The sequence below is a fragment of the Bufo gargarizans genome, chromosome 3 (genome assembly GCF_014858855.1).
Source record: "Bufo gargarizans isolate SCDJY-AF-19 chromosome 3, ASM1485885v1, whole genome shotgun sequence".
Lineage (NCBI taxonomy): Eukaryota > Metazoa > Chordata > Amphibia > Anura > Bufonidae > Bufo > Bufo gargarizans.
Genome location: NC_058082.1, coordinates 87,900,205 through 87,919,957, shown reverse-complemented (window position 1 = coordinate 87,919,957; position 19,753 = coordinate 87,900,205). Strand labels below are relative to the sequence as shown.

Sequence of the window (19,753 nt, the reverse complement as noted above, 5' to 3'; positions counted from 1 at the left end):
CAGGTAAGGAGTGCAGATCACTATATTTTATTTTCCTACTGCCCACAGTTCCCCCACTGTCAGCACTTGGGGCTGTTTCACACGAACGAGTCCATTGCGGGAATCGCGCTCCGTGTGTGAGTGTGATCCTCCGCTCTGGACTTGCAGGAGCGCAGGGCATTATCATGGTTTATAATGCTATGTGTCTCTGCATGACCTTATTTCTACAGAATCCTAGTGACAGCTTTATGTCCCGCAATGGACTCGCTCGTGTGAAACAGCCCTTAAAGCACAGTCCGGAGTGCTGTGCTATTCATACGTAATGGAGAGGACCCGTGTGCACATGCGCAGCAGTCCTGACATTGTATATCAGTGCAACTTTGACTGCTGACAGAGGGGGGAATGGGAGGCAGTAGGGAAATAAAGCATAGTGATCTGGACTCCTTGCAGTACTACTCATGTATCGCTGTAGATAATGCAAAAACAGGTATGTTAGCAGCTCTCACCTGTGTTCATTTGCAATGAGCATGGACACAGCCCCTGGATAATGCTGGCGATATCGAAATCCAACAAACTTGACAAAGTCCAGTCCAGCTCCAATTAGCAAAGAAAGTTGTATCTTTATTTAAGCAGCTTTGTTAAAAGTATTTTTTCAACACACCAGAAAAATAATTATGCGTTTCGGACCATTTTTGTGGGGGTCCTTCTTCATGACAAATAGATAATGGTCCAAAATCGGGGGGACAGATTCCATTTAAGAAAACAGCCATCTGAAATCCCTCATACAGTATATGGACAACTTACTTTATTGGCAGAGAATACATCTTTTAGATCTCGGCCCCGTTTCTGATCACTGCTTGCTAATAAATGAACCATCCGTCATGACATTGGCGCATAGACTATCATTTGCTAGCAGGCAGTAAGATGGAGGAGCTTGGTCGAAGTTACCTTTATCAATTGTTGGCCGAACGAATTTGCTAAAAATGATTCTTATGCCCCAGCTTCTCTATGTGCTGCATAACGCCCCCGTATGGATTCCACTAAATGTGTTTTACACTATTAACGCAATCTTTAGAGATTTAATTTGGAAGAAGGGGACTTCTCGCATAAAACTGGGTACCCAGTGCAGGTCTAAGACTCAAGGTGGACTGAGTGTCCCTGATCCCTTGGTTTATTACCTGGCAGCCCAAATGCAGCACATAAGGGGATGGGGCGAGGAGGAACAGGTTAATAAGACAGGGTAGAATAGTGAAACACTTGCTAAATCGAAGGTGCCTTCTATCAGCGCTAGAGGATGGCACTTTTAAAGAAGTAGGAAGGCGGTACGGGATATTAGATATGATACATGTGGTGTGGTGGAAAACCAGGAAGATGGCGGGAATCACGGGGTACACGAAATTTACTCCAATATGGACGAATATTGTGTATGCTGAACTTAATAAGGTTTTCAGTGCTAGGGCATGGAGGACATTTGGTCTGGATAGGCTATGTCAGTTATTCGATGACACATCCCTTAAGAATTTTCTAAGTTGCAACAAGAGTTTAGTCTGCCTAAATCTCTCTTCTATGTATATCTGCAAGTGAGGCATGCCATACAAGTGCAGGAGCGACGGGGGAGGCTGATGCCTGCCCAGAAACATCTGATTATAGACCTCGCGGCCACTGGGGGGGCTCGGGGGGAGTGATATCGCTGCATTATCTCAGCCTAATGGAAGCTTTGCATAAAAGGAATCCATTGCAATTGATTGAAAGATGGAAGAAAGATATACCAGGATTGAAGGGAGACCAATGGGAAAAGGTGCTCGCTGACTTCCCTGATGTAGCGGTAAGTGAGGCTCACAGGGTCTCACAACTGCTGCTGCTTCATAGGGTATATAGAACCCCGAAAATGTTATATAAAATAGGGTTTCGTGCTGATGACAAATGCCCGAGGTGTGGAGCTACGTCTGCTGACCTTATACACTTGATGTGGAATTGTCCGCGCTTACGTAGATACTGGAACGATGTGGCTGACCTCATTGTGAAGGTTTATGGGGTTACGGTTGATCGCTCCCCTCTATTATGTATATTGGGCTATGTTGGTGAACTGTCAGGAACCAGAGAGGTTAAGTTGGCAACTCAACATATCTTATATCAGGCTAGGAAGCGGATAGCATCCCGATGGATTGCTCCTGATCCTCCAGAGGCGCAGGAATTAGTGAGGGCAATGCACACTCTGGTGCAACTTGAGAGTTATGTGTATCAAAAGAGAGGGAACGACAAGAAATTTTATAAAATCTGGTATACATGGATTGAACATTTTCACATCGTAATTTAAGATAGTGTTTTAGGTCGAGAGCAGACTGTGGCAGTCATCGGTAATAGGTAGTCAGGGCAGGGCCGGTGCAAGGATTTTTGCCAACACAAGCGAAGCTACATTTTGGCGCCCCATTTCCCCTACTTCCCCCCCCCCCCCCCCCCCCGCAGCTCACCTGGCCCTGGTCCCGTCTGCAGCAGCTGGCTTCTCCTCTGTGTGGTCCTGGTATCTTCTCTCTGCTTCAGACAATCGCTGGTTTGAGGACCGTCTTTTTCGCCCTCTAAGACGCACCTAGGTTTTAGAGGAGGATAATAAGAAAAAAATATTTTCCATTACACCTCAAGTCAGACCAGCAATCAGACCCCAATGTTAATCAGACCTCAGATCAGACCCCCATGTCATACATCAGCTCCCATCCATCAGCCCCCCATGTCAGCCATCATGCCGCCATGTCAGCCATTATCCCCCCCATGTCAGCCATAAGCCCCCATCCATCATGCCCCCGTGTAAGCCATCATGCCCCCATGTCAGCCATCAGCCCTCCATGTCACATTTCTCCCCCTCCATGTCACATTTTCCGCCCTCCCCCAGGGTGCGCCCTAAGGCAGCCGCTTGGTTTGCCTTATGGTAGCACCGGTACAGCGTAACAGACAAAGGGTAGAGTGCGTCTAAGTTGGAGTGCATGTAGAACGAATGTGGGTCGAATCACATCCTAAAATCTGCTGTGGACTATTTCCAAGATGGACTGCACCTGGACTATGGAGCTGGGGAAGGGGGGGGGGGGGGGGTTGGGAAGGGGTTCTTTGTGGTGTTAAGTTTGTCCTAATGCAAAAGGAAAAAATGATCTTAAAAGATCTCAAATAAAAAGATTTGATAAAAAAAAAAGATAGAGGAGCTGAATGAGTTGGTGATGCCCACACTGACGTGCCTGCAGGACTACATTCCCCCCCCCCCCCCCCCCCCCCATGTTCCTTGTTGGTTACCTATTTAGCAATAATAGAAAATGTTTAATTATAATGTGGAGGGCAAGGTATGAGCATGTCTGTGAGGGAGACAGGGGTGAGCACTCTCTGGGTGACATGGCCAATAATGGTAGCTTGTGCAAAAAACTGATGGCAGGGAACATAAAGTATAGGGGTATACCGTATTCAGACCTAGCGGTTGTGCGCTTCTTGCTGCATAGCAAAAAACACATGCTACCACAATTTGCCATGATATCATTGTTTTCATCAGCCCCATCTGACTGTGCCCTGACGCCCTGAATGACCGTAGATACAGGATCCTGATGCTATAAAATATATTTTTTCTTTTAGGTCGCCTAAAAGTGAACATGGCAAACATCTATCTAAAGCAGAAGAACTACTCCAAGGCGATCAAGTTTTATCGTATGGCTCTTGATCAAATCCCAGGTGCCCACAAGGAGATGAGGTCAATAATTATTTTTCTATATATTATACTGTATCTTCATAGTCCTTTTATTGTGTTCTACACATAAGAGAGTTTTTATAGGTTGACGCTGCCTTGTGCTAGATACATTTGCCAAAACTCATGAAGTATAGTTGATCTAGTCGACGAGAAACCAGAGAGACGTAAGTGCTGAAGAATAGAGCAAGCTTCCACCTATTTAATATGCGTATATGAAGATGAAATAGATAGCGGCACTCACCCGAATGCAGTAATCAAAAAGTATCTTTATTCCTGGAAGGAAGCATACAAAGTAACAGCAGGCTGGGGCGGATGCAAGCGTGTATGTGCTGAGTGGTCAGCTGGCTTCCACCTATTTAATGTCTGACCTAAAGCCACACTCAACGTTTTTACAGGATCAAGATAATGCAGAATATCGGAGTGACCTTCGTCAAGACTGGTCAGTACGCCGACGCTATTAACTCCTTTGAGCACATCATGAGTGAATCTCCAAATCTGAACGCTGGTTTCAATTTGATCCTATGTTACTTTGCTGTCGGAGACCGAGACAAAATGAAAAAGGCTTTCCAGAAGTTAATAGCAGCGCCTCTTGGTATTGACGATGAAGAAAAGTATATTTCTCCTGGTGTAAGTGGTAGCGGTGTAACGCATTTTGTGTCATAAAACACGTCTGCTGCCAAGTACCTCCAGTAAAGTGCCCAACTTGTACCACATGGCTTTACTGTGAATGTTTTAACCCATATGGTAGTAATTGATATAAATGGCAGATATTTAAAGGGGCTATTAAATGAGAAACGTGGTATGACCACTGGCAGCCCTGCTGCTGATATCCCCACCGATTACTAGGATACTGCCCCCCCCCCCCCCCCCCCCCGTTCCAGCTCATTGTGGCTAGAGACGGCCAAGTACAGCACTGAGCGTTCCCATAGACATTGAATGGAGGCATTATGTATGCTTTACCACCTTTTCACCGCCCTGCTTCCCTAAATTTCAGTGCAAATATATTGTGGTGTAATCTGCTTTTAAGCCTATAAAAATGTTTAGACTCCTGAAGATGTATATATCGGTGTGCCCATTCAGTCACAAGAGCAACATGAGTTTCAGACCCAAGTTCATGTTAAGGGCTCTTTCACACTTGCATTGTTCTTTTCCGGCATAGAGTTCCGTCGTCGGGGCTCTATGCCAGAAGAATCCTGATCAGTTTTATCCTAATGCATTCTAAATGGAGAGAAATCCGTTCAGGATGCATCAGGATGTCTTCAGTTCCAGACCGGAACGTTTTTTGGCCGGAGAAAATACCGCAGCATGCTGCGCTTTTTGCTCCGGCCAAAAATCCTGAAGACTTGCCGCAGGCCGGATCCGGAATGAATGCCCATTGAAAGGTATTGATCCGCATCCGGCCTTAAGCTAAACGTCGTTTCGGCGCATTGCCGGATCCGACGTTTAGCTTTTTCTGAATGGTTACCATGGCTGCCGGGACGCTAAAGTCCTGGCAGCCATGGTAAAGTGTAGTGGGGAGCGGGGGAGCAGTATACTTACCGTCCGTGCGGCTCCCGGGGCGCTCCAGAGTGACGTCAGGGCGCCCCAAGCGCATGGGTCACGTGATCGCATGGCACGTCATCCATGCGCATGGGGCGCTCTGACGTCATTCTGGAGCGCCCCGGGAGCCGCACGGACTGTAAGTATACTGCTCCCCCGCTCCCCACTACTACTATGGCAACCAAGACTTTATAAGGGTCCTGGCTGCCATAGTAACACTGAATGCATTTTGAAGACTGATCCGTCTTCAAATGCTTTCAGTTCACTTTCGTTTTTCCGGATCCGGAGTGTAATTCCGGCAAGTGGAGTACACGCCGGATCCGGACAACGCAAGTGTGAAAGAGGCCTAAATTGGTTGTCTCACTTCAGCAAATGGCATTTATCATGTAGTCATCAAGTTACTACAAGGCACTTACTAATGTATTGTGATGGTCCATGTTGTCTCCTTTGCTGTCTGGATTCATTTGTCCATTACATTATACACTGCTTGTATCCAGGGGTTATGGCCACCGCTGCTCTCTCCCCTAGAGAGAGAGCACCAAATTACAATGTTATTCAATCTCGTAGAATACTGTAAACGTAGTTGGGGTTAAATTTGAACTAATGCGTATAAGGAAGGGGGGGGACAAGACTGATACATAAGGTAGGGGTGAAGGAAAAGGATTAAGAGCCAACTATATGTTTTGTAAGCGATTTTCGTAAAAGGGATTCTGTCATGAGATTTTACCCCTATAACCTAAACATATGCTCATGTCTGGACTAATAAGAAGAATCCTAAGCTGGCCTTATTAAACCTTACTGTGGCTCTATTTGCACAAAAAAATGTTTTTATAACCTGTCAATCACTCACTTAAGGTGCCCAAGGGGAGGTCGGTTAATACAGGGTGCCCGGCCGCCTCCGCAATCCTACCTGTCCCTCTGCCAGATCCCGTGCCTGCGCACTAGGCTCAGCCTGATGCACCGCGGACTCCTGGCAGCGGCTTCATCGAGCAAAGTGCGCATGCGCATCAGCCGGCGCATGCGCACTTCGCTGAACGAAGCCGCTTCCAGGAGTCCGCGGCGCATCAGGCTGAGCCTAGTGCGCAGGCGTGGGATCTGGCAGAGGGACGGGTAGGATTGCGGAGGCGGCGCTGAGCTAGGGAAGGCGGCGCTGGGAACCGGACGGCGAGGGATGCGGCCGGGCACCCTGTATTAACGGACCTCCCCTTGGGCACCTTAAGTGAGTGATTGACAGGTTAAAAAAACAGTTTTTTGTGCAAATAGAGCCACAGTGAGGTTTAATAAGGCCAGCTTAGGATTCTTCTTATTAGTCCAGACATGAGCGTATGTTTAGGTTATACGGGTAAAATCTCATGACAGAATCCCTTTTAAGTATTGGGTTGTGTTGAAATGCCATTGGTCTGCCAAACCGAGAGTTGAGAGGAATTACGGAACTGAAGTGTTTTTTATTTTATTTATTTTTTAAAGGATGATCCTCATACAAATTTATTGATAGAAGCTATTAAAAATGACAGTCTCCATCAAATGGAACGAGAAAGGTAACCAAACCTGTTTTGATTACATTGCGTCATGAAACAGCCTTGTAAGGCTGGGTTTACGTCACCGTTTAGCTTTCCGTTTTTCTAATCCTGCAGAAGAACAGAAAAAAAAAAAAAAAAATGGATCCATTATTTTGAGCATCGGTTATGACCATTTTGTGTCACTTCCATCAGAGATCAGTTATTTTTGAAAAATACTTAGCGCAGGACTTTTTCTCCTGTCAAAAATAAATCCTCTTGACACAAATTTGATCTAGGGTTGAGCGAATCGAAGTATCTGAAGTTGACTTCGATCCGAATTTCAGGGAAAACTCAATTCGCCACCAAGCCGAATTTCTTTGTGCTTCGTGGTAACAAATCAATTTCCCCTGAAATGGGGGGGAGTGGGGAATCATACTCTCCTCATCCATTTGCACACGAAGAGGCCGCCACAGCCATCTTCTTTAAAGATCCCACGCAAAATCTTGCATGCGGTAACGTATCACGTCGCCACTCCGGCCAGTGTGATGACATCATTGCATCACCGCACAAGATCTTCAAGTCGGCCGCAGTGGCCTCTATGCGATCAAATGGATATGGCGAGCATTTTTTATCACCCCCCTTTACCGGATTAACCCCCGAAAGCCCTCAATGTTCATCTCAGATGCCACGATCAGCGATGAACACGGCATCTGAGGGGTTCAATGACTGGGAAGCAGCGCAATCGCCGTTCTCCGTCATTGCCCCCGCTAATTACAAAGGAATACGCTTCGTCACATAGCAAATTTCTTTGGGAAATTCGGTGAAGCAGCCAAATTAAATTTTTGATAACTTCGCACAACACTAATAACTGATGCTCAAAATGTTCTTCTGACGGATCAGAACAGAAAGCTAAACAGTGATGTGAACCCGGCCTTCTGTTGGTGTTGTGGCCAATACTGTTACAGTTATAATATACATTGTACCGTAATACACTTTCTAGTGATGTTACTGTGTCTGACGTGAATTATTACGGAGGGAAGACATTTCCCTATGTTTAATGTGATTACCACAACCTAATAACTTCACAACATGTAGACACTAAAGTCACTAAGGGGAACATAACTCTGGACATTTACATAAAATCTAACAATTCTAAATGACGTGCTGTCGGGCACACTATCATACCTAAGAGCTCAGATCAGCTCAGATCTATGGTGCTGTTTGCAGAATCCTTGCAGTTAAAGGGAACCTGTCACCAGGATTTTGGCCATAGAGCTGGGAACATGGGCTGCTAGATGGCCACTAGCACATCTGCAATACCCAGTCCCCATAGCTCTGTGTGCTTTTATTGTGTTAAAAAACTGTTTTGATCCATATGCAAATGAACCTCATATGTGTCCTGTATCCGGATACAGGAGTCCAGCGGAAAGGAGCCCAGCACCGCCCCGCGTCCTCCGAATCTCCTCCTTGCTGGCTGACGTCACAGAGCTGGAGCGCCGAAATCTCGCGATGCGCGAGCTAGCACATGCGTAGTTCGTTCCCTGTGCTGGCGAATGAACATGATGCCGACACTGCGCATGCGCTAGCTTGCGCATCGCAAGATTTCGGCGCTCCAGCTCTGTGACGTCAGCCAGCAAGGAGGAGATTCGGAGGTCGCGGGGCGGTGCTGGGCTCCTTTCCGCTGGACTCCTGTATCCGGATACAGGACACATATGAGGTTCATTTGCATATCGATCAAAACTGTTTTTTTACACAATAAAAGCACACAGAGCTATGGGGACTGGGTATTGCGGATGTGCAAGCGGCCATCTAGCAGCCCATGTCCCCAGCTCTATGGCCAAAATCCTGGTGACAGGTTCCCTTTAAGTTATACATTAGCTGCCCCTGTGCTTGCAACGCTAACATGGAGGGAACACCAGTGACCCTACCCTCCATATTTTGGGCAGGCGCAACTTGTTTCGTCAGTGAGAGATTATGTTACCTGGAGTTTGGCTTTAGCAGCGAATCCATTCATAGTGTCCTGTGTCCAATCCTCTTAACTCTTGTCTATCTTATGCCTCCCACCTATTAGGAAAGAATTGGCTGAAAAATACATTATGACTGCGGCCAAGTTGATAGCACCCGTTATTGAAACCTCGTTTGATGTTGGCTATGACTGGTAAGATGTAAAATGTCATCAACATGTTTCATGTTGTAGTGACCTCCATTGGTTGAACGTTAGAAATTTAGATTTGCTTCCCAAGAAACCATCAGCAGATTCATGCTGCCCTAACCACAGGCAGCATGAACTACTGACCGCCTCCCTCATTACAAAGAACTGAGTGTAAAGGGGTTGTGTCACAAAACATATTCTACGTTTCAAACCAGCACCTGGATCTGGATACTTTTGTAATTGCATTTAGTTAAAAAATTTAATAGAGCCAGTGAGCTATTCAATAAAATGTTTCTGTATAGCGCCACCTGCTGTTTGGTCTTTTCTTTATTTTTGTGTCCCTCTCAATGAGCTGGTCGAATGTCCTCCGTTTAAATCTTCAACTGCCAACAGCCGTATGTTCTGTTAAAAACTGTGGCAGTTACAGGGAGGGAGCTGCAGCTGAAAGGACACGCTCCCTGAGCCGCCAGGCTGAAGGTAATCTAGCAGAGCAATTTGAGCAGTAAATGTGGAGATCTCTGGACCCATGTGAGGGACCAGCGGTGGCATAGCGATTGTTCCTCCCCATGCTGCATGTAATAGCTGCCGTCTCCTCCACTAGCTAGCAAGCGATTGCCGGGACGGAACGCTTCCCTCCCGACAATCGCTTGTCAAGCGGCCTGTGTAATACAGCCTTTAGTTCTTTGTAATGAGGGCTTGTTGTTATGCCATGCTACCCATAGCTAGGGCAACATGAATCTGCTGACAGCTTCCCTTTAAGGTGCCCTTACACATTAGAGGAATGAGAGCCGAATCGGCCAAATGGAGGTATGCTTTCTCCCGATGGCAGAGACTTTTGTAGAAAGAAGGATGTTTATTTCATCCTGCCCAGTGCTTTGTTCCTGATAAGTCGGTGTCAGAGATGTCTGTCAGCGGCTTATTCCTCTGTCCCCAGTGTATACACATCCGCACCCAACCAGGCTGAACATGTATGAAGAGTCAGGGAGAATATGGGCATTCAGCAGGCAGATATTGAAGGTAAATGTGTGAATGGCTGCATATAAAACCTTTACAAAAGGCAGTAAAATGCTTCAGAATGTAGGCCCGTATACATAAAACCACACACGCCATCTTCAGTCAACATTACAACAGGTCAGCAGCACGACTTGAAGATGGAAAATCTGTAAAGGGGCCCCTCACCTTCCTACTGATATCTGTGTACATGCCTGAAGGGTCTCCGGGCCCCCTCTGGCACCAAGACGAGGTGTAGTTACAGCCCTGACAGAGGTTAATGTGATAAGTACAGTAGGTACCGCTAGTTCAGTGATCTTTAACCCCTTAAGGACACAGCCTTTTTACACCTTAGGACCAGGCCATTTTTTGCAAATCTGACCAGTGTCACTATAAGTGCTGATAACTTTAAAACGCTTTGACTTATCCAGGCCGTTCTGAGATTGTTTTTTCGTCACATATTGTACTTCATGACACTGGTAAAATGAAGTTAAAAAAAAAATTTTTTTTGCACCAAAAAATACCTAATTTAACAAAAATTTGGAAAAATTTGCAAATTTCAAAGTTTCAGTTTCTCTACTTCTGTAATACATAGTAATACCCCTAAAAATTGTGATGCCTTTACATTCCCCATATGTCTACTTCATGTTTGAATTATTTTGGGAATGATATTTTATTTTTTGGGGATGTTACAAGGCTTAGAAGTTTAGATGCAAATCTTGAAATTTTTCAGAAATTTACAAAAACCCAATTTTTAGGGACCACTACAGCTCTGAAGTCACTTTGCGAGGCTTACATAATAGAAACCACCCAAAAATGACCCCATTCTATAAACTACACCCCTCAAGGTATTCAAAACTGATTTTACAAACTTAGTTAACCCTTTAGGTGTTGCACAAGAGTTATTGGCAAATGGGGATGAAATTTGAGAATTTCATTTTTTTGCCTAATTTTCCATTTTAACCCATTTTTTCCACTAACAAAGCAAGGGTTAACAGCCAAACAAGACTGTATCTTTATTGCCCTGACTCTGCCGTTTACAGAAACACCCCATATGTGGCCGTAAACTACTGTACGGCCACACAGCGGGGCGTAGAGTGAAAGGTGCGCCGTATGGTTTTTGGAAGGCAGGTTTTGCTGGACAGTTTTTTTGACACCATGTCCCATTTGAAGCCCCCCTGATGCACCCCTAGAGTAGAAACTCCATAAAAGTGACCCCATCTAAGAAACTACACCCCTCAAGGTATTCAAAACTGATTTTACAAAGTTTGTTAACCCTTTAGGTGTTGCACAAGATTTAATGGAAAATAGAGATACAATTTCAAAATTTCACTTTTTTGTCAGATTTTCCATTTTAATATTTTTTTTTCCAGTTACAAAGCAAGGGTTAACAGCCAAACAAAACTCATTATTTATGGCCCTGATTCTGTAGTTTACAGAAACACCCCATATGTGGTCGTAAACTGCTGTACGGGCACACGACAGGGCGCAGAAGGAAAGGAATGCCATACGGTTTTTGGAAGGCAGATTTTGCTGGACTGGTTTTATTGACACCATGTCCCATTTGAAGCCCCCCTGATGCACCCCTAGAGTAGAAACTCCATAAAAGTGACCCCATCTAAGAAACTAAACCCCTCAAGGTATTCAAAACTGATTTTACAAAGTTTGTTAACCCTTTAGGTGTTGCACAAGATTTAATGGAAAATAGAGATACAATTTCAAAATTTCACTTTTTTGGCAGATTTTCCATTTTAATATTTTTTTTCCAGTTACAAAGCAAGGGTTAACAGCCAAACAAAACTCATTATTTATGGCCCTGATTCTGTAGTTTACAGAAACACCCCATATGTGGTCATAAACTGCTGTACGGGCACACGACAGGGCGCAGAAGGAAAGGAATGCCATACGGTTTTTGGAAGGCAGATTTTGCTGGACTGGTTTTATTGACACCATGTCCCATTTGAAGCCCCCCTGATGCACCCCTAGAGTAGAAACTCCATAAAAGTGACCCCATCTAAGAAACTAAACCCCTCAAGGTATTCAAAACTGATTTTACAAAGTTTGTTAACCCTTTAGGTGTTGCACAAGATTTAATGGAAAATAGAGATACAATTTCAAAATTTCACTTTTTTGGCAGATTTTCCATTTTAATATTTTTTTTCCAGTTACAAAGCAAGGGTTAACAGCCAAACAAAACTCATTATTTATGGCCCTGATTCTGTAGTTTACAGAAACACCCCATATGTGGTCATAAACTGCTGTACGGGCACACGGCAGGGCGCAGAAGGAAAGGAATGCCATACGGTTTTTGGAAGGCAGATTTTGCTGGACTGGTTTTATTGACACCATGTCCCATTTGAAGCCCCCCTGATGCACCCCTAGAGTAGAAACTCCAAAAAAGTGACCCCATTTTAGAAACTACGGGATAAGGTGGCAGTTTTGTTGGTACTAGTTTAGGGTACATATGATTTTTGGTTGCTCTATATTACACTTTTTGTGCGGCAAGGTAACAAGAAATAGCTTTTTTGGCACCATTTTTTTTTTGTTATTTACAACATTCATCTGACAGGTTAGATCATGTGGTAATTTTATAGAGCAGGTTGTCACGGACGCGGCGATACCTAATATGTATACAATTTTTTTTATTTATGTAAGTTTTACACAATGAATTAATTTTTAAAACAAAAAAAAGTTTTAGTGTCTCCATAGTCTAAGAGCCATAGTTTTTTTAAGTTTTTGGGCGATTATCTCAAGTAGGGTCTCATTTTTTGCGGGATGAGATTACGGTTTTATTGGCACTATTTTGGGGTGCATATGACTTTTTGATCGCTTGCTGTTACACTTTTTGTGAAGTAAGATGACAAAAAATTGCTTTTTTTACACCGTTTTTTTTTTTTTTTTTACGGTGGTCACCTGAGGGGTTAGGTCATGTGATATTTTTATAGAGCCGGTCGATACGGACGCGGCGATACCCAATATGTATACTTTTTTTTATTTATGTAAGTTTTACACAATGATTTCATTTTTGAAACAAAAAAAATCATGTTTTAGTGTTTCCATAGTCTAAGAGCCATAGTTTTTTCAGTTTTGGGGCGATTATCTTGGGTAGGGTATGATTTTTGCGGGATGAGATGACGGTTTGATTGTTACAATTTTGGAGTACATACAACTTTTTTGATCACTTTTATTAACTTTTTGGGGAAGTAAGGTGGGCAAAATTTAAATTTCATCATAGTTTTTAATTTTTTATTTTTATGGCGTTCACCGTTTGGGTAAAGTAACATGACCGTTTTATAGATCAGGTCGTTACGGACGCGGCGATACCAAACATGTGTAGGGAATTTAATTTTTTTTATTTTTAATCGGTGATAAATGTGTTTTTTGATTTTTACTTTATTTTCACTTTTTTTCACTTTCTTTTTGACCCAGACCCACTTGGTTCTTGAAGATCCAGTGGGTCTGATGTCTGTATAATACAGTACAGTACAATATATAGTACTGTACTGTATTTTACACTTTGTCTGAACAGATCTATGCCTTTCAGCACAGATCTGTTCAGCACCATGGACAGCAGGACGCCTGAGAAGGCGTCCTGTTGCCATGGGAACCTTCCCCGTCTGCTCAGTTATGGTCAGAACTGCGCAGACGGGGAAGGGTAAGGACGGGGCGTGGGGGGCTGCCTGGGAGCTCTCTCCCTCTCCATTCGGAGGGGCTGCAAAGGCACAGCAGCCCCCCGATGGGGGAGGGAGGGAGCTCCCTGCGCTGTTAACCTTTTCCATACAGCGGTCCGTACGGACCGCTGTATGGAAAGGGTTAAACGGCTGACATCGCATCACCGATGTCAGCCGTTTATACCAGGGTGCCAGCAATGTGCTGGCACCCTGGTATACCCACTAGACACCAACGATTACGCAATGGGAGGCGGGCGGGGGATCGCGCACCGCCCGCCTCCCGCACCGCCCGCAACCCTCCCCCTGCACCTCCCACCCGGCAAAAATCACTAAGGGGTGCAGGTGGGGGGGATACAGATGCATTTTAGGAATGCTAAAGTTTCTGATCCCCGCGGTCAGGGACCGCGGGGATCAGAAACTGCAGAAATCGCAGCAAACCGCAGGTCTGAATTGACCTGCGGTTTGCCGCGATCGCCGACATGGGGGGGGTCACGGGACCCCCCGGCGCATTTAGCCTAGGTGCCTGCTCAATGATTTGAGCAGGCGCCGGGTTCCGATCACTGCCAGCCGCACGGCAGTGATCAGAAATACACAGGGCGTACATGTACGCCCTGTGTCCTTAAGTACCAGGGCACAACGGCGTACCTGTACGCCCTATGTCCTTAAGAGGTTAAAGGGCATCTGTCAGGTACCATGTTCATATGTGCCCGCATTGCTGAGAAAAATTATGTTTTATTATATGCAAATGAACCTCTAGGAGCAACGGGGGCGTTGCCATTACACCTAGAGGCTCTGCTCTCTCTGCAACTGCCGCGCCCTCTGCGCTTTTACTTTCAGAGATCACGTTTTCACTGCCTGGTCCTGTCAATCAAAGTGCAGAGGATGCAGCAGTTGCAGAGAGCTGAGCCTGTAGGTGTAATGGCAACGCCCCCGTTGCTCCTAGAGTCTCATTTGCATATATTAAAACATAATTTTTCTCAGCAATGCGGGCACATATGAACATGGGACCAACACAGATGCCTTCAGCTGCCAAGTGCACATGTAACAGGTCAGCCAGTGCCATAGGGGCAAATCTGCTGACAGGTACATTTTGGGGCAGATATATGTGATGGCAAAGCCCAGTTATTGGGGTATGTATTTATGAGAGTGAAAGCAAATGAATTCAAAATCCAAAAGCACTTTTAGCCATACAGCGATCAGAACGCCCACATCCATAGCACATCTGCCGCCATTTGATTGTATGTTTGGATAAGATGCAAATAACTTGTCCTTTGGTCTCACAGGTGTGTAGAGGTTGTTAAGACGTCACAATATGTGGAACTGGCGAATGATTTGGAGATTAACAAAGCTCTTACTTTCCTGAAACAAAAGAACTTTTCCCAGGTATATCCTGCTTCCAGTTTAATCTGTGATTTACATGTATAACTGCTATGACTGCTCGTACGTGTTTCTGCCGGGATTGTTCACTTTGAATAGCTCCATTGTACATAGTGAAATGAGCGTACACCCGCCGCGGCTTCAAATGGCGCCCGGACACTGTGTCAAGAACAGACGTGTCTCTTCTTGGCGCAGTTGCGGCTTTAAACCACCGGCCCATGAACTGCAGCGCCACTTCTAACCTGTCTCTATGATATGTCCGTTTCTTATAATCGGAACGAGAATGGCAACTAAAATGTCTATAGCAAATTATTTTTTTTAATGCTTTTTTTTTATTTCCTTAAATATATTGTACAATAATGTTGTCCTTTTGTTTTTCACTATTTGCTTGGCATTGTCAGTATGATATGGTAGGTACTTTACTGTTAATATTCTGCAGATTGGCGTGTAGAGAGCGGGGTGTATGGGCCTGCCAATGTCCTGAGGATACAACGGCATTTCTTCCTATGTCCAGTGTGCTCTGAAAGCTATCATTTCCATTAATGTCTTCTTCCTTTTAGGCTGTAGAAACTTTAAAAATGTTTGAGAAAAAAGACAGCAGAGTAAAAAGCGCGGCAGCATCCAACCTTTCATTCCTTTTCTTCCTGGTAAGTTTCTTTTGTAATCATTGGGCCGTATACAAGAAACTGGAATAAGGTCCCATTCAGTTGTGCCCCCTCCCAGCAGCTACATGTTTCAATAAGCTATGATTTAAAAGCACCTTCAGGGCTCCTACACACGACATTATGCCTTAAGGGGTTAAAGGGAATCTGTCGCCACTATTTTGGAGTATTATCTGCGGTACTGCGTGAGTAATACTGCAGATAAGGACTCCAGTTCGGAATTTCTTTTAAACTGTTCCCCAGCTGTTAGCACTCAAAGCTGCGCTGAAATGTGCTCCCGCATAGATTGGGGAGGGCTCATCAGCACGAGCGCAGCAGTCCAGAACAAGGGATTTCAGCGCAGCTTTGAGTGAAGACTGCAGGAGAATGGGGGAGGGAGGCAGTTTCAAAAGTAAAAAAAAAAATATATGGATCTGGGGTCATTATCTGCGGTACTACCCATGTAGTCCTGCAAATAATACAGCAAAATCATGGTAACAGATTCCCTTAAAATAAATAATAGTAATCATATGTATCCCTACTTCCACATAGTCTTTCAGTGCTCCACGTCTTTCTCCTGCATTCCTTTTTTAGCCCTCCTTTAACCCCTTAAGGACACAGCCTTTTTACACCTTAGGACCAGGCCATTTTTTGCAAATCTGACCAGAGTCACTTTAAGTGCTGATAACTTTAAAACGCTTTGACTTATCCAGGCCGTTCTGAGATAGTTTTTTTGTCACATATTGTACTTCATGACACTGGTAAAATGAAGTAAAAAAAAAATATTTTTTTTGCACCAAAAAATACCAAATTTAACAAAAATTTGGAAAAATTTGTAAATTTCAAAGTTTCAGTTTCTCTACTTCTGTAATACATAGTAATACCCCTAAAAATTGTGATGCCTTTACATTCCCCATATGTCTACTTCATGTTTGAATTATTTTGGGAATGATATTTTATTTTTTGGGGATGTTACAAGGCTTAGAAGTTTAGAAGCAAATCTTGAAATGTTTCAGAAATTTACAAAAAACTAATTTTTAGGGACCACTACAGCTCTGAAGTCACTTTGCGAGGCTTACATAATAGAAACCACCCAAAAATGACCCCATTCTATAAACTACACCCCTCAAGGTATTCAAAACTGATTTTACAAACTTCGTTAACCCTTTAGGTGTTGCACAAGAGTTATTGGCAAATGGGGATGAAATTTGAGAATTTCTTTTTTTTTTAGCTAATTTTCCATTTTAACCCATTTTTTCCACTAACAAAGCAAGGGTTGGGGGGCGTGGCCGGAAGCTGACATGAGAGGACGCGGTTAGCAGGAGCTCCGGACCTCATACCCTAACTTTTCGCTAATCCTGAACTTAACAGACGCCAACATTTCCACACCGAGGAGCCAAAGATCGGGTAGATCCCGTGGACCAAAAATGTCCCGAAACAAAGCTCTTACTGCCGCAGAAAAACTTAAAGAGTTTGCTCGTCCGGATCACCAAGATGGCGGCGGAGCGGGAGAGCAGTCACGCGCATCGTCGGCCTCTGGGGAATCGCTGCTGGAAGCGGAGGGGGCGACCCAGAGTGAGCCTTCACTCAAACAAGTGACGGAGCAACTGTTGCTGGCTATTACTACCTGCCGATCTTCCTTATCCGGAAAGATGGAAGAAGTGAAGGTAGATATAGGCCTTCTACGGGCTGACATGCAGAACATGCGTGAGCGCATAAAAGAATCGGAGCAGAGAATCTCTGATGTTGAGGACAGAGTGCACCCGATACCTGCGCAAATATCTGAATTAGAAAAGAAAGTCGAATACTGGCAGCAGAAATGCGATGATTACGAGAATCGCACGCGGCGCAATAATCTGCGCATTGTGGGACTCCCAGAAAGAGCGGAAGGCACTGATCCTGGGACTTTTGTTACTACCTGGCTGAAGTCAACCTTCCCTGACGCCACTTTCTCTACTGCATTCATTGTGGAGAGGGCTCATAGAGTTCCCGCCAAAGTGCCACCACCAGGGGCTCCTCCGCGCCCGTTGTTGGCGCGACTGCTGAATTCTAATGATAGAGATCGCATCCTTCAACTGGCGAGACGTAAGCAAAATATCTGCTTTGAAAACGCCACAGTCATGCTTTTCCCGGATTTCTCTGCGGAGTTACAAAAGCGCAGAGCTACGTTCGTGGCGGTGAAGAGGCGACTTCGGGAACTAGACATACCTTATTCAATGGCGTACCCGGCCCGTTTGAGGGTTACCGATGGAGAAAGAAGCAGATTCTTCAACTCGCCGGCGGAAGCTGTCGCTTGGATGGAAAGCAGACCCCGACCCGCTAGAGACCACAGATAACTTTAATTTTGAGTCATGTGTGTTGGACTTTTCTTGTGCTAGGAGAGAAGACGCGATAGAAAGTGTGGTCCACAAGCTGTTAACACCTATGCTTTAGTTTCGCAAGTATAACCTATCGGGAGACTCTCTGTTCTTGAACGTTAATGTTATATATTATGCCATTACTCGATGTGATGTGGTGTAGTTTTGAGCACTTGATCATATTCGGATGTGGGGGGTGTGTGGGTGGGGAGGCGTCTCTCCTCTGAGTATGGCTACGCATTACTTTACTGTATGAAGATTTACAATGGAATAACAGCCAGACATCAGTGTGGGTGCGGCGGAGGGGAGATGCCTCACCAGAACCATGACGCTCTTACTGATAACACTATCACATAAGGAAAATACTCCAAGTTGTGCGTATATGCATGATTAATTTGAAAAGTTGGGGTATGTGTTTATCCCTCATGTTATAGCTAATAACATCAGTGCGACTGGTATATATACCATTAGTACTCCCCGTTTAAGTGTAGCCACGGGGGCCTTGACACTGCTTGGTTATTACAGGGCTGTAAAGTGTGTACCTGGAATGAGTCGTATTCCAAGCCCTGCTTATATCTCTTGTTCTATGGTTTACGTTTATTTGTTCAATGATATGTACTATGTCAGTAATATGATATTGAGTTTACCAAATCACAGGATTGCTGGGATGACAGATGGAAGAGATGGGGGATACTGGGATGAGAGATGGATCCGTATATTTGCGTCTGATATCATAACATGGCGGACATGAGAATAATGTCCTGGAATATCCGGGGTCTGGGGAGCGCTCGGAAAAGGGCCATGGTATTCTCTGAGATACAGAAATTTAAGCCACATATATTGTGTTTGCAGGAGACACATTTAACCACAGAAACGATTGGTCGGCTGAGGAAGCCGTGGCAACAATGGATACAGCATTCCTGCTATACCAATATGTCCCGAGGGGTATCCTTAATGATACATAAATCGTTGCGGTGGGAACTTGAGCAAATACAGATTGATCCTGCAGGTCAATACATATTTGTAGCGGCATACATCCAAGGTAGCCTATATGTCCTACTAGGGGTATATATACCTCCCCCATCCTCTTTGCAAATACTACATCGGGCTGTTAGCTTTGCAGTTTCCTTCCCATCAGCTAGGGTGTTGTGCATGGGTGATTATAACATGACCATGTCTAATACCTTAGATAGGTTACACCCGAGGGGGTCATTGGAGAACGTTGACGAATATGGCTCCTCCCTAGCTAAATTGATGACAGAAGTTGGCTGGGCGGATATGTGGCGGCTTAAACATCCTAGTGATAGAACCTACTCTTGTCATTCCTCCAGTCACAACAGCCTGTCCAGATTAGACTATATTATGGGGAACTCTGATGTGTGCTCTGCTAATTATAGGATTGAGTATGGAGTGAGAGGGGTCTCTGACCATTCCCCGGTACTCCTAACCCTGTTACCGGATCTTAGACGGGCAGGTCACTCAATGAAGATACACCCCTTCTGGCTTACCCTTTTTTCAGCCAATGACCGTATACCGGATCAATTAGCAGCATTTGTGGAGGTACACGATGACAACGTAGACCCGTTGTTGAAGTGGGATACACTGAAAGCTTATTTGCGGGGTTGCCTTAAATCCTCCATATCTTTTGTAAAGAGAGCTTCAGCTAGATTTGAGGAAGAGACAGCTTTGGAATGCTCTGTATTGGAGAGATTATATATTAATGACCCCACGGAACAGAATAAACGGAGTTGGCTGGTGAAGGGGAGTCAATATTTGAGTCTCCTGAAAGAAAAGGCTCAACGCAGGCTGTTCTTCACCAAACAATTC

The 19,753-nt window shown here is 44.7% G+C and overlaps 1 protein-coding gene across 3 annotated transcripts in view; it reads left to right on the top strand.

The window, feature by feature from the left end:
- IFT88 (intraflagellar transport 88) overlaps positions 1–19,753 on the top strand; it is a 124,162-nt gene that overhangs the window by 58,511 nt on the left and 45,898 nt on the right. For all 3 annotated transcript variants that reach the window (XM_044284096.1, XM_044284095.1, XM_044284098.1), the window contains exons 11-16: positions 3,589–3,703; positions 4,096–4,327; positions 6,707–6,777; positions 8,810–8,896; positions 14,835–14,934; positions 15,489–15,575. In XM_044284096.1, the coding sequence (XP_044140031.1) occupies positions 3,589–3,703; positions 4,096–4,327; positions 6,707–6,777; positions 8,810–8,896; positions 14,835–14,934; positions 15,489–15,575 (692 nt within the window). The remainder of the gene's footprint in view (positions 1–3,588; positions 3,704–4,095; positions 4,328–6,706; positions 6,778–8,809; positions 8,897–14,834; positions 14,935–15,488; positions 15,576–19,753) is intronic.